Consider the following 15,064-nt stretch of genomic DNA (forward strand, 5'->3'; position numbering starts at 1 on the left):
AAGAAGGGTAGACTTTTTAGAGCCCTCCCAGTTCTGAATTTTTGTACTTTCTGTACAGGGAATATTTGCATGACAAGGTATGCATGCGAAGCAGTAGAACAATATACTTCCTCCAGGTCTGTATGAAGTACATACAGGTTTCACCTAAAAGGCACCATGTAAAGCATAGGCTTATGGAGAGAAATCCTTTGATGAGTATGAGCATGAGTCAGTGCAAGAATGCAAATTTCAATGCTGTCTCTCCCCCAGTGTTTTCTACTTTTCTCCCAGCTTTACGTTCTCAACATGCACAAAAGTTTCACAATATGCAGTGTTTAACTGATACGATAATCCTTATAAGGCACTGTTAAGGGACCTGTTTCAGGTTTCTGGTACCATTAGGGTCAAAGTTCTAAATGACAATGAGGATTCTCTGGGCATTTGCTTGCCAAGCTGTTTTTTCATCTGTCTTGCTAACCTTGGAGAAGGTTGTCAGAGGTGTCCAGTTCAGACATGGGGAAGAATGTGAGTAGTGGCGTCCTGAGAATGTGGCTTCATGACTTTTTGCCCAGGGCAACTTCAAGAAGACTTTAGATGTTTGTTTTTTTTGCCAATGCAATTTGACTACTGGGAAAGTAGTATTTCACAGCTGCTGATTTTGAAAAAAATGAAAGCATTGACCTTTCTTAATAACATGTGTTGTGGTCTGAGCTTGTTTGCATTCGAGAAGTTGAAAGAGACTTACAAACTGCACACATGAGTTGGCTGGGCTGTTTGCATTTCACGGGAATCACCAGAAGATGGCAACATATCAGCTGTCTATACCAAGCAGATCTGCAGAGAGAGAGGGAGACCGATGGGGAGAGAGAACACCACAGGCAGAAAAGGCAGTTTTAAAGGCACCTATGTTTGGGTCCTGTGGGTGCTACATCTCTGTTTGACACTTCCTGGATTGTTGCAATTCCATAGAAAGAGAGCCAGTAGCATGAGGACAGAGGCATTCCAACAGGGTGCGGACTGAATAAAAAAAGGGAGAGGAGGGAAGAGAACAACATGAGCACACCAGGAGAGAGAACCCACAGCAGGAGTGTCTTTCAGAGCTCTGACAACTGCAGCACCGGGAATGCTTTCTGAAGTTTACTTTCAGTGTCCAGCTTAGGACTTCCTGGTGGTATCTGGGATTAGGAAGGGAATGCAGGACTCTCCAGATGACTACTTTTTCCTGTCCTAGAATGGGCATTTTGCTTCAGGGAGAGCTTTGATAAAATTGGGGAAAGTGAGTAGATGTGTTTCTTTTTTGTGGTTATTCTCCGTCCTGATGGATTGTTATAGTTGAAGGACCGCTGACAGCTCTTGTTTGTGTTGGACTGATGTAGTACCTTGGGAACAACACCAACACCCCCCAGAAAATAAAGCCACACAGACAGCTGATTCCAGATGAGGACTTGATGAAAACGGAAAGCTTTTAAATTGATTTATTGTTTGAAGAAGTGGTAGTGGAGGGGGAGGAGGGTGGCGGGGCGGGGGGGGGGAGAAAATGGATCAGCAGCTGAAGCAAGAAGCAGGGGCCAAGTTGAACGCTGAGCCCGTCGGAGAGGGAGAGGATGGTGTCGCATCCACCTCAGCCTCCTCCTCCAACTCCGATTTGCCTTCATACTCGGAGGGCGAGAAGGGGGCCGTGAGCCGCCGCCACAGCACCAAGACCTTTACTGGACTCAAGCTGTTCGGGAGAAGGTGAGTGACCTTCAGACACTGATAGTAATCTGGGCCCCAGCTCTGCCTTCACTCCCAGCCCTTGTAACCTCCAGCTGAGCCCTCTGTTATTGAATTGACTCCTCCGTTGAGCTAACGATTCAATTCATTAGGACTGTCCTGCTGGTTTTACCTCTTACACTGGTAGTAAATTCAAGTTCATTGTCAGATTTTTACAATTATGGATTCCTCCTTTTGCACCTGAAAGCATTGACAGATATCTGATTTAGAAGCGAGCTGGTTAACTAAGTGGCAGAGCTCAACTGGAACCAAAACCAGCACTCACTGGGAAGGTCTTGTGCTTTTCTATATAGGGGTCCCCAGTCCTGCTCCTGTAGGGTCAGTGTGTGCATATACGGCTTTTCAGCATAGCCGGTCTGTTAATAACCTGGATAAGCTCATTATTGGCTTAATTGGACATCTTCTGCCAGCTCTTCAGGTGCTGGTGCTTTAAAGACACTTTATAACCCTTGCAGAGAGTCGGGCCCTCCAAGACTTGGAGTGAACATCCCTGCTTTAAAGGTCCTGGAGGGGCAGAAGGTTTGAGTGTCTTTCCACTGGAGACCTTAATTATTTTCTAAGGCTTTAAGTTAGAGCCTTTCTTTGCTTTTAAGAGGCTGGAGATTTAGAAAGACCTATGAAAACTGGACACAAGCCCTTGAAGGCCAGAGCTGGGTTGTCCAGAATAAAGGAACATTTGACTACTGTTTGGGAAAAAGTTTGCCCCCACTTTTTACATCTAATAAACACTCATGTAATAGTTTTTGCTTAAAAATGTGAAGTTTTCTGTTAAACCGAGTCCCATTTTTTTTCTGTTGTAACTTTTCAAATCGCAATAACAAAAAATGCTTATTTGCAAGTCGTACAGTAAATTACTATGCTAAAGATGGGATTTTTTTTCTTAGTTTCCCTGTGAAATACTGTGCATTTATTTAAAAGAGCCTGCTCACAGCAATTTTAAATTTTGTACTTCATTTTCATTTTTAGTCCACTAATCAAAAGTCTTGTCAGTCTATTTAGGTATGTCTGAGATGCAGGCGAAATTCATACTCAAATACTGCAGGAAATAGACATTAAACTGCGAAGCGAGAAAGATACTTCTCAGGTGTAAAAGCATGAGAGCTATGGAACCAGGAGATCCAGGCATCTTATCAAATATTTTTCTTTATTCCTTTTCCTATCTGTATTCTATTTTTAGAATCGCGTTTTCCATCCTGTGTTAAGCTTTCAAAGCTTTAACTCCTCACAAAGAGTACCTTGTAATGCAAATGACTGAAGGCGGAGGAATCCTAAATTCAGTCACCAAAATCATGTTTAGATTTGTGTGAGAACATTATTCCATTGCATGTGAGACTGCCGAGAACCCTTAGGGAAAATATTAATCTTTATAACTTTCAGTTCGCGAGGCTAAAGAGAAGTCCCCTTTTTCCCCTATTCCCATTGGTTTACGAAATCCACCTACTCATCCACAAGGTTTCATTGTGACAACAGTCCAGCATTAGAAGTATGAATCCCTGCACTGCAAGTAGTCAACTTGCATAATAGTGCTGCTGTTCCCTTGGTGCACTGCTCTACCTTTTGAATAGAGATCACAGTGTTCAAAACTCATCTGCACCAATGTCCATTTTGAATTTCTCCTTTTCCTGCCACTTCCACCTCTCTCTCTCCAACTGGATGATTTTCTCCGGAGTTTCAGATTTAGCATCACCCAGTCATCCACAGTTTGTCAAATCACATGTGCAAAAGCAACACTCGATTTTAACTTTTTTTAAAACTTTTTAAAACCAAGCGTTTGTTGTTTTGTTTTGATACAGGAAGTCTCTGCCAAAGAGTTGTGGCTTTCACTGATAAAAGGGTGATTATCAAAGCAATAAAGAAAAGACGACATTCTGTTCGTTGTGTATTTTCCTGAAGTTTTAACCTGGTGGGAACAATACTTAAATGCAAGACGTTCACATGACCAGAGAAAAATCTAGATCTTAACTGAAGTTTAAATATAGCTGAAGTTTATTTTTAAGTCTCATAAAAAAATCTTATTTCATCTTGCTTATCTTAATGCCTTCAAAGCATGAGGATGTGGTGGAGCAGGGAGCAAGAAGGGAAATATTTCCTAAAGAGCTCAGACATCCGAGTTCCTTAGGAAATGCGGAAGGAGAACATGAGGAGAAGACAGTCACACTTCAGATCCTAGTCAAATATTCATTTTGATATACCAACAATCAAAGTTAAGACATTCTTCTTCACTCAAGTGCTTGTAAGTCTGCATTTTGCCTGCAATTTGGGAAGCAATACTATGGTGAACAGTTCTGGCTGTGGCAGGTGAACTGTGCAGTCTATTGAGTCAGGCCAGCGTACTCAGTAGTATAAAATTTGACCATGCTTCCACCAAAATTTAGCAATTCATATATTTTGTTTGACAGAAGTTGCTGTTATTTCATTCTTACATTCTTCCTGGTGCTTTCTGGGACTTTTTTTTACATAGTTTCACCTTTAACCACCTCACTTCTGCAGTGCTAGTATGTGGAACGTGTAATCGGGGGCTCGTTTCTTCAGAATTTGAGGATCTTGTGACCCTGGACAAACACTGCGGTCATCTGTGGTTTGACGTCTAGCTGTGTACTCAGTGCACCTGTTTAGATTCTGTAATGTGAAACTGGTACCTCTGTTCTCAGTCCTTGAAAGGAAGTCTGTTGAAACCTACCAGTTACTTTTTTAACTTGGCATTTTTAGTCTAGCAGCAGCTTCCAATTTTTGGATTTTGGAAAAATTTATGATGCTGAGGTTTGTGACGTGCTTTTTCAAAATACAGGTATTCCTCTGTGGCTATTAACTAGTCTAGGTTAAGTAATGCCATCCTAGGTTTTTGAATACCATCTTTTTAAAAATTAGTGTTTTGTCTATGCATGTTTTCAAGACGGACCTTGATTTCATTCAGCTGCTGCAGAGAGGCTGTATTAGTGTGCTCATGTTTCCCAGGTGCAGTCTATGAGGCATACTGGTAATAGGGATGATCGTCTGTTCATGTTTTAGATATTTAGCAGCAGTGTCTGTGCCTTAGGCTGACATTTCTCAAGCAAGGCTTTGTGAAATATACAGTCTTTTCCTTTATTTTTGTGTTCACCTTGCAGTGTGGGGCATAATAAACCAAGCCATCACCTGTCTTAAAGTCTAAGATAGTCTTAAAGTCTGTGGTGGTCTCTTATTAAAAAGGAAAAGGCAAGCTACTTTCATTGCAAGCCTTTTTGTTCTTTCCATTTGTGGGATTTAAATTCCACTGCAGGCGTGAGTCTTTAGCCCTTATCTTTTACTGTAAGGGAGAATATGGCGCCCTCAGCTGTAAATGTAGCTTGAGTGTGTGATTTGACTTTTTCTATCAAATATTTTCTGATTTTGGGGAAGGTGGGGGTGAAGTGGCAAGCCGGACTGCCAGGGTAGGAATGAGTATGCAGCTGGTGTGTTAAGGGCAACCCTTAGATCTACAGTATATTGTTTTATCTCCTAGGGTCTTGCTATCAGGACTTTTTAGGGTATGTGTCACAAAAATGCTCTCCAAAAAACTAATTGTAGTTCTCCTAAAAACTAATTGTATTTCCAGGTTCTCCTACCTGGACTTGAATTTTTAGTTCTTCATTCTTTTAGTCCTTGCACAGGCTCCACCATTGCATATGTACAGTATAGTACCTGAATATTTGCTCAATTTATAGTTTACTAAGTTGTTCTTTTTCCCCCAGGAGCATAGTGTACATGCACTCTGTTGTTGCATATTTTGATGGGGCCGGGGAAACAGCAGTGTGTGGCGTAGTGGTTAGGACTCTGAACTTCAGTCTGGTGGGTTGTGGGTTGAACTCGTGGTTGTGTGTTACTGCTGTCGTAGCCTTGAACAAAGGACTTCCCTCAGATTGCTCTGGTCAAGTTGATTTAATGGGAGCTTTCCAGGACATCATTGTTAAGGAGAATTTCTGCACTGACTTACATAGTTAAATAAAGGATTACAATATAAATGTAAAAGATAATCGAGGACTTTAGTTTCTCTTCTGGTTGAGTACTGGCATTATGGTATCAATACCACAGCAATGTGATGGACAAACAAACTTGCTCTGTCTTGTCATATGTAATCAACATCACCTGTTTGTTCAGTAAATGACTGGATTGAGTTTAATGTTGGGTATGTATTTCAGCTAACATTCAAGTTTAAGAGAACTATTTTAAAATGGGGCAAACCCTTTCTGTCTTTGAGAACAAAAGAGTGGTTACAAACGAGAAATTAATTTGTTGTCTTGTACATTTGGTAGACCATTTTAGGAATATGTAGTACCTGCAAGAATCGTAGACAGAGTTGATTGGGTTGGTAGCACTGGGATGGTAAACGTTAGCTGTCAAGTTGAGTGTGGACAACTGAGTGATTTTTTTTATTGTCGTTGTAAGATATTTAAGTTGCTGCTCGTCTTGGCCGCTGTGTTGAAAATGTGGAAAGTTAAATATCCTTGGTTCCCAAAGGGGAATTAAGGAAAAACTTCAACAATACTGCACTTCAGAATATGGCACGAGCTCACAAAAAGCATGTTGCACATTGTTGACCTGGGGAGAGGAGTCTTATGTTATAGTTGTTTAGAAGTTGAAGAATAATATTGCTCATGTTGTATGCAAGTTAACATAAATACTTTCTTGTAGGCCCCGTAAGGTCATTAGAAATAACCCATACAGGTATGTGTTGATATACAAGTCTGAGTAGAGCTTAATATGTTGACAGACCTTTAAAACAGACATTTGAAGCTTATGGAGCAGTGAAAAGTAAAGGATTCAGAATTATTGTATAACAATATGCTTTTAAGAAAACATGAAAGTATGGTGCTCAGACCTCAACAAACACCACTGCAGAAGAAGAGTAAACCAACATAGGAGCATAGGTCGTGTAAGATGGTGTCACTGTCCTCTAGGTTATTTATCAGCTACCTGTTGAAATACTTTCCAAAAGCTTTTAATTCAGTCTGATCTAGACAGTTTCCTGCTGTATGGCACTGCTGTACCAACCTCTAAGAAACAAACCACTTTCAAAATTTAAAATTCAGCATTTCATTTCTCTCCGATGAAATGTAATTTCCACTGAGATCTGATAAACCATCTTTGTACTGTAGCTTGCTGTTACCACAGGGGTTTTGAACTTGTAGTTTAAGAAGATTTAGATTTTTCATGTAGATGGTGAAGTTATTGAATTTACTTTAAACCTGCTTTGTCTTAAAACTGTCATTGAACCACAAGCTCAGTATATATATATAAAAAAAAACTTGACTAAAGCTACATAATGCACATTTAAAGCTGTGGATTAAAAAGTTTAACATTTCATCCAATTTAAATTAAGTAAACAGCAATTTTTTCTGATGTAATTAACTTAAAGGTAAAAAAAACATACTGCTTTCTTTAGATACAGTTGCATTATTCTCAAGCTACCCTATTCAAGAGGTCAGCAGAGGACATTGTAGCTGGCTTGGATTGGATTAGAAAGACAGTTGCTTACAGTAAGTGCTATAATATGTTGTACCTGCTTTGAGTTTTCAGATCCACAGTAAGCCTAGAGTAAATGGCTTTTTATTTGACATCCTGCATCATTTAGCATCTCCTTTAAATGGGATTTTATTGATTTTTTTTTCTTAATTTTGAATATTGAGCCGTGTTACACCGGCCATCTGTAGAGTGTCAATGTCCTGCAGTCAGGGTGCATCAGCACATTTAGTGAAGCATGGGTACCATTTTCAAATTACTTGAAGGAAGTGGATTCATCCTCTTTTGAATGGGCATCCATCAAAATGTGAACTCTCTCAGTGCATCAGTGACCAAAGCAGGGTATTTGTAGCTTCACTTTTGTCTCATGATCTCAGCTGGTTTTGCCTTCATAAATAAACCATTTATCCCAATAAAAAAACCTCAAACTGAGGTTTGTAGTTTACCAGTTATTCTTTTAAGGTCCATATTGAATTTGTCTTGAATAGGTTAGGATTTCATTCGTCTTTCATCTGAATTGAGTGCATTCTATCAGTGTATATTATTGAAGTGATTTATCTTACTGCACCCTTTAAGTAAATTCACATACTGTATCTACTGTAGAACTTCAAAGGTTTTCCAAATCTTCCATTTTTTTTATTCCCTAACCAGCTGCGAACATCTTCAATTTGATGGTGGATTCCATAGTCCCAATGAAACTGGTGGTTTTCCTCTACTGTAAGAAGAGATGGCAGAATAAAAAGAAAAACACAGTTTTTAAATAACACATGCTTTGTCACTCTCTAATAACTTAAGAAGTGCTTTGATAATTGGCTTTTGATTTCTTAAAATACTGAAGTACTGGGGTACTGTACAGTACCAGCCCATGTGGAATTTAAATATTTGTCCTTCGGTGGCTATTGTAGGTAGGTCTTTTGTCACATCAGAGATCAGTACTATTTGGAGTGGTCTCCTTGATAATCTGCATGACTGTAGACCCTTATCTTCTGGGAGCCCCAATATCTGTATTCTAGGGACCTCATATAATCTAGTCTCATTCTGAGCCTCCGGAAACTTTCAAAATACTTCTTTATACCTACAGTAAACATAATGATAGTTGTAGGCATATTACCAAAACATGTGCCCTTCTAGGTATAGACATTTTCAAAATGTCTTCTCCTTGGCATCATTCTTCTTGTAAAAAAATCATTTAAATTAATGTTAAACTAAATACCACAGGGAGACAAACTTCCTCTGAGTCACCCCTTAAATGCGTTCCAACCAATGTGAGAAAAAAAAAACATTTTCTGTGGCCTGATTTTTGTTTTTAACACTTTTTCTGAGAGATCAGCAGATCTGTGTTGTAATCAGATTTTTACCTGCCAATAGAGGAAAAACTAGAGCTCTGTATGTAATTAGTGGCGGAAAAGAGTTGTCAGAAGTGTCTATCATAAAAATGCTGGGATTCATTGTAAAGGGTATTGTGTAGAAATCTAAATGGGTCATGCAGACTGCTCTAAAAATTGTAAAGTATCTTTCAAATGGCTGGAGATTTAAGTGTGGATAAACTTAAAGTGAAAGTTAAACTTGTAGATTAGACCTACATTGTATTGGGCAGATCTTTCATCCCCATTGCTCAACGCCTTCCTTTATACCACTAGGCTGTTGTTGAAATATAGTTACTTTTGAATTGGTTGAACAGGAATGGTTGAGCACTTCTTCACCAGGCCAGGTGATTTAATGTATAAGGCACTGAGATCATTGCTTGGTCATCGGCACTGAGGTCTGTGCATGTTGACTGGTCATATCTTGATGTCTTAGAACCCATCAAAAGTAGTGATTTGTTGTAGGTTCTTTCTTTTGCTAGGACTTGATTGCTGTGGAAAGTTTCATGCACCTGTTTGTCTGCGTTACTTTTTTCTAGTTTTTTTGCTTTCGGGGGTTCTTGTTTTAGACCATTCTCTTGCGTTTCCGTCTAATTTAAATAGATTGCAGTACGGTTTGATAGATGGGTTTGCCCTAGTGTTTGTGTGTGGCCACTATTACATCCCCTTTGGTGTAATGAAATTTAGGACTGGAAATCCAGCCTATGGTCTGTGGCTTGAAGAAATGCCAAGTATTTTGTGTTGACTGCATCCTAAGAGGCTACAAAAGAGAGAAGGCTGTTTGGCCCATCCAAAATATTTGCTTCCAATGGGCTAATTGACCCAAAGACCTCATCCGGCTGTGTTATACAAAGCAGCCAGTGCTCTGGCTTCAACAACATGGCTGGGTATCTTATTCCATACACCCACAACCCTTGGTGTATGTGCCTCCTGTTATCACTGTTTAATGCATCTCCCCATATTTCGCTCTTGGCTTTCCTCTGGTTCGTGCTTTTGCATACTTAAATCAGATAGCCAAATCGCCCTTTTCTGCTCAGCGTGAAAAAGGACCTGTCTGGTAGGCCATCTCTTTAGTCCTCGGGGGGTGTATCTAGTTGCCCTTCTCTTGCTGGATTCCAGGGCAGCAGTATCTTGTATAATATTCTGAATGTTGTGTACATGTTATGCATTGCACTGTTCTTGCATAACTTTCCATAATTTCAGTTCTACAGTATCAATGATTTATGCCAACGTTGTCTTCATTTTATCTGCATCTAATCCTCTGCACTTGCAGTGCAGCAGTCTTGTATAAACCATGGGAAAGGCCCCATATACCTTTTAGTTTCCCTTTAACCCTTTAATACCATTAATGTTTCAGTGCCTTTGCCCACTGTAACTCACTTTTGTGATTGTCAGTTGACTGGTGGTTATTCCGTCTGTCTTTGTGTCCCCCTCCCAAACCACCCACACACAAAAAGGATTAAAGACCTCTGAAATATTGCAGATAAGGGCAACCCCAACTAGAACTGGATACCTGAATTAGCTCTGGTCTAGTTTGTAAGGCTACCATTCTCAAATCCAGCAGACTAGAGCAGAGCAAAAAAACAAAATACTCCCATTTTACTGTTCCTTTAGTAGTGACCTTACACCTCTAAGAGCAGATCTGTGAACTGTTAAATCAGATCAGCCTTTTCTTGAAGACTGTGTACATTTGCTACTGTAAAACACAGCAGGGATAAAAATGTTTTGACTTGACTGAATTGCTTGGTTTTTTTTTAGCTAGCAGCAATATTGCTTTAATTCGTCTTGCATTACTTGATATTGATATGACCAGACACGGCTCAGATCTGCATGCTGTGAATCATTTAACTTATTTTTCACCACAAATAAGAAGTGACTGTTTTCTCATTCCACGGCTCTTTATCGTACAATATGATCGAAGTTTAACAAAGGGGGTCACTCGTTTGATGGCTAAATGACAAGCCTGCTGATTAGAGACTTGCTGTCCTCATTACACAGTAATGCAAGTGAGACCTGCCATGTTTCAGCGTCAAGTTGACTCCTGACAGATTGGGCACACAGTACTGACTTTTCTTATGTTGCTGTTAATTCTACTTCCTCCATCCTTTTACTGTGACTGACTGGGGTTGCTGCTGGTAGTGGAATAATCTGTGTGTATATATATACGGTATATATAGGTATTCTTGAAGTCCAAAAATAGAATAGAGGAAATAACCATTTTTCTTGATTTCTTTTTTTTGGGGGGGGGAGGGTCAAACCATTTTCCTTTTGTTCGGCGTTGATTAAAATAGTTTAACTTCACTTCTCTCAAGTCAATTCCTGGAGCAGTGCTGATGGATCCCTGCTTTAACATTACGGATGACATAGTATTGTGCTCTGTGCCGCTTTTGATCCTGAGCAATACCTTAGGAAGTTGGTTCCTGATGCAATGAAATTTGAGAAATACTAGTCTCGTTATTTTCAGGGTAGCGTCAGCATTTGAGGCATTGTCTGTATGCACTCACGTGTGGCAAGATGTAGAGCTAAAGACGATTGTAGAAAATCTCTGAAACAGCAAAATTATTTCCAGCCCTAAAGATGCCATAGCATATGATGGTCACATAGATGCCCTTTTGCAGTCTTTGGGCTGGCTTTGGGTGCTGCCACCTGGAATGCAGATGAAGGCAATAGTCATTACACTGAACACATTGCATCAGTCTTTGCTGTCAATGCTCCACTTTTTTGCTGCTCGTTTAGTTATGAAGCAACTGAAAAAGACAATGGCCTTACTTTCTGAGAGATCCATGTTGTGTGCTTACCTCCTATACCTCTTATAATGCACCATTCGTACTCACTTCATATGATTGTACAATTGTCCCCATATATCTCCCAGTTTATAAGACTATCCCCCCACTGCCCAGCATTACTGCTCATCAAAAACTTGCTGCTTTCTGGATGGAAGACTGCATTTTGATCAAGTTGCTTTCAGCTTTTTTGAATGGGAGGCGCCTGATATCATGATACGGTGGAATGTGGGGCTATTTCCCTTTGAATATTTCCTCCCGCTGTCAGGAAGCCAAGCCTTGAGATGCTTGTCCCCTACTCCTTGCTGACTTGTTTCCCCACCCTTTCCCTCATTTGTGTCCGGTTTTTGAATGAACTGTTCCGTACACTTCCTGCCAGACGGGAAGCCTGAAATGGCGGACACGTGTTCCAGTGTCCGACACTGACAGGGAAACTTCTTTGGGGTTGCTGTGCGTCTACAGTGGTTGTTCAAGAATTCCGATTTCTGCCACTGCCTGGAGGGAAGGCTTCTACCCGTCCAGTGTTCAGCATCCTTTATTGTAACATTTAAGTGCTTCTTGTATTTAATTGTCTTCACCTTGTGGGGGATTGTGTCCCAGCCATCAACTTCGTTTTTGTATTCCACATGCGTGTAAAATTATGCATGATAGATTGCTCTCCATCTCTCCAGGGAGAGGGAGAACCCCTGTGAATGTATTGCAGCTGTGCCGGTTGTCGGCTTAGTGAAAACAAAAAAAATCCAGCGCAGCCTGAACTCACCTCTGCTCATCTGCCACATCGAGCGTAGAGGGAAAGAGGGACATTTCAGGGCCCTTTCTTCTCCCAGCTGTAGCAGTGTATATTCAGGACAGTCAATGTTCTAAGATGTACCTGTTTGCTTGACTTATTTCGATCCGTTTTGGTTAATTTAAGAAGTTGGTACAGTTTAAGCACTTCATGACTTTGACTGATAGATGATCTTTGACTACTGTTCATTTGCACGTCTGGAGAGCTGTGACGCTTCGTTTTCTGATCTTTTGCCGTCCTACAGAACAAAGCATAGGTTTGTTTAGAGCACAGATGGACTCTTTATTTTTCATGGATTTTCTTATGTGAATATTTTCCCCCCCAACAAAAACGTTATTTAAACGCTGCGTACTGTCATTCCCTGTTGTTTATAGGGAGAGACAGGAGAGGAACTGCTGATGAGATTTCATCTGAAACCCAGTTGCAGATGGCTTTGTTACCTAAAGTCCCTCCCCCCCTTGCAGATTGAGCTACAATAATATTTCATTTTGGAGTGAAACCTCAAATGTACAGTAATACCGTTCCTTTGTGACCCCAGAGCCTCCTTGCAAATCACTGCTTTGCCTTTTCCACGCCAGTAAAAAGAACCTTGCAGGTCAACAGGTGACCCAAGGCACATGTTTTGCTTGCTACTTATATGGAACGCAAGGAGATAATAGTGTCAGCAGTGATAAAAGTGCGGAATTAAAGAAGGTGGTAGGATGGAGACTGACACATTGCACATCTGCATCAGGTGCTTTTCAACAGGTTTGTAAATAAAACCTTTTCAGTTTCCTAAGCTGCATTGGAATGTGGGTATCTGTTTGACGGAGCAGAGCTTAAGTAAGCGTGCTTGCTTCTAAAATCCTTCACGGACCGTCCATCTGGCCAAACCAAAGGTGGAAGCCAGTTCCCAAACTGAAATGCGCTCAGGTGTCAGGCCAGCGCAGAGAAGGGAATGATGTGCAGCCCAGAAGATGAGCTTTCCCACGTTTCTCTTCTGTGTGATTTATTGGCGGCCATTTGCAGGGTGATTAAATTGAATGCAGATTGCTGGGGTTGACAATTCATCCTCGCAGCAGATCAATAACTTGATCAATTAGAGATCGGATCTTCTGTCTGCTGCACAGCCTCATCCTCCGCTGTTACAGGTCATGGCCGGCCATAGACACAGCCCACCTTCTCCGATAAGAGCTCTGTACAACCGGAGCACATTCGTTGGAATTTCTTTTCTTCTTCTGCCATGAATGCACCAACAGGTGATCACGCAGGGCTGGTGACACCTCCTAGCCCATTTCTTTGAAGATGAGCTTCTAACCAGGAGACGAAGACGGATTAACAGTGGCTGTAATGCAGTTCTCCTAAACTCTAGTGATGCGTTCAGTTTGATTTTTTTACTTCCCTCCCGTGCATGGGTCCTGTTTTGGAGGTGGGTGTGTCCCTAAATCGTCTCTCTGTCTGTGGATTGATTGCAGAAAGCAGTCCTGTTTTAAAATGCCAGTACAGGCTGCCCGGAGAGAGAGAGGTAGAAGAGAGGTGTGGAATAAACTACGGCGAATTTGATGAGACTGATGTTGGTTTGTCATTTTTGGTAAACTCAAGATCTGTGTTTTTTTTTGTTTTCCGTTACAGCTTAGTTTAGTATAATAAGTTAGCTTGCGGAAGACTTTTCTTTGGCTTTGCCACCCCCTTTCTCGGGAGACAGGTTTAGAGGGTATTGGGTTGTAGGAAATTATAGTGTTTTTTTTTTTGTTTGTGTATTTCCGTCCGTTTAATCCATGGCTCATATGTTAGTCCCCGTTCGTCCCTAGACAGAGCCATATTGGGGACGTAACACCTAGCAACAAAGGTTAATGTTTCACCCCCTCACCCCCATCTATTATCGTGTAATAAGGGCTGTTTGTGGGTGCACACAAGTGCCCCTTGAGCAAACTGGCTCCCCTGCAGGTTAAAGGTGAATTTTAACAGGGAACCTGGGAGTGGAAAGAGTGGGGAAACCAGATTAGCACTTCGTCCTTGGTCTTTTGGGCTTCTCCTCTCAGTCTTCTAAGAGCCAGATTGATACTTGTAGGTTAGGATGACCGTTAAAGGGGGCAGTTGATCGGCCTTGTACAGAACTAGACAAATACTGTGCTTGCTTCCCACAATTCTGTATGAAAGATGTGGTGTTATTCCAGGTGTAAATATGAGTATTCTGTACTCAAAAGCATGGTGAACCAAAATGGACACTGGAGGAAATGGTAGCGAAGTCAAGATATTGACTGTGAAGTAAATAACTGTTTATTACTGGGGTGATGGATGAAATAAGATGTAGTCAAGGCTCTTGATGGGGCCTGAAGTGAGAAGAAAGGTACCTTTCTGGAGCTGGAGAAAATTGTAGAAATTACCATTCACTGTAAGAAAAAAAACTTTAAAAAAATGGTCCTACTGGACTACAGCCTCACTTACATCCTGCTTCCGGAATCTGGTATTTCCTTTTTATCTGAATTGATTTACGCAAAGAAACAGTTTCACCATTATTCTCCTGTTACTATTGACTGGGAGTTTTCTAGATAATGCAGTTGAAGTACTCAAATTAGTGGGCGACGCCTGTGATAAAATGTGCAGACAAATACTGTTGAGGTTCTGATACCAGGTTCCAATTGAATCTGTTTCTTGCTTCACTGCTATGAAATTGAATTGGTTGACGAAAAGGGTATTTTTGTTAATATTCATGTACCGAAGTAAGGTGATTACGTTAGTACCAAACCAGACCGTATCGCAACTGCTATGTAGGAAGCTCAGCTTTGGACTGGTAGTTAGTGAGCCCTTTTATTATATGTCCATATTCTCGTTCCCTAATGAAGATTTATAATCCTCTATTGAGGGCACTAGTGAGATAGCCCTACCTTGCTTTTTAGGTAGAATAAAGTGGTCAGCTT

At 40.8% G+C, this 15,064-nt stretch overlaps 1 protein-coding gene across 4 annotated transcripts in view; it reads left to right on the plus strand.

Annotated features, from left to right (window-relative positions):
- dgkza (diacylglycerol kinase, zeta a) overlaps window positions 1-15,064 on the plus strand; it is a 174,900-nt gene that overhangs the window by 37,077 nt on the left and 122,759 nt on the right. The window contains exon 1 of one of the 4 annotated variants that reach the window (XM_015338597.2): window positions 904-1,713. The exons of 2 other annotated variants lie outside the window; for them this stretch is intronic. In XM_015338597.2, coding sequence (XP_015194083.1) covers window positions 1,517-1,713 — 197 coding nt within the window. In that variant the 5' untranslated portion in view covers window positions 904-1,516. Of the gene's footprint in view, window positions 1-903; window positions 1,714-15,064 lie in introns of those variants that run through there. One more of the 4 variants, XM_015338601.2, reaches the window with a different exon arrangement.

This window comes from Lepisosteus oculatus, chromosome 21, assembly GCF_040954835.1.
Source record: "Lepisosteus oculatus isolate fLepOcu1 chromosome 21, fLepOcu1.hap2, whole genome shotgun sequence".
NCBI lineage: Eukaryota > Metazoa > Chordata > Actinopteri > Semionotiformes > Lepisosteidae > Lepisosteus > Lepisosteus oculatus.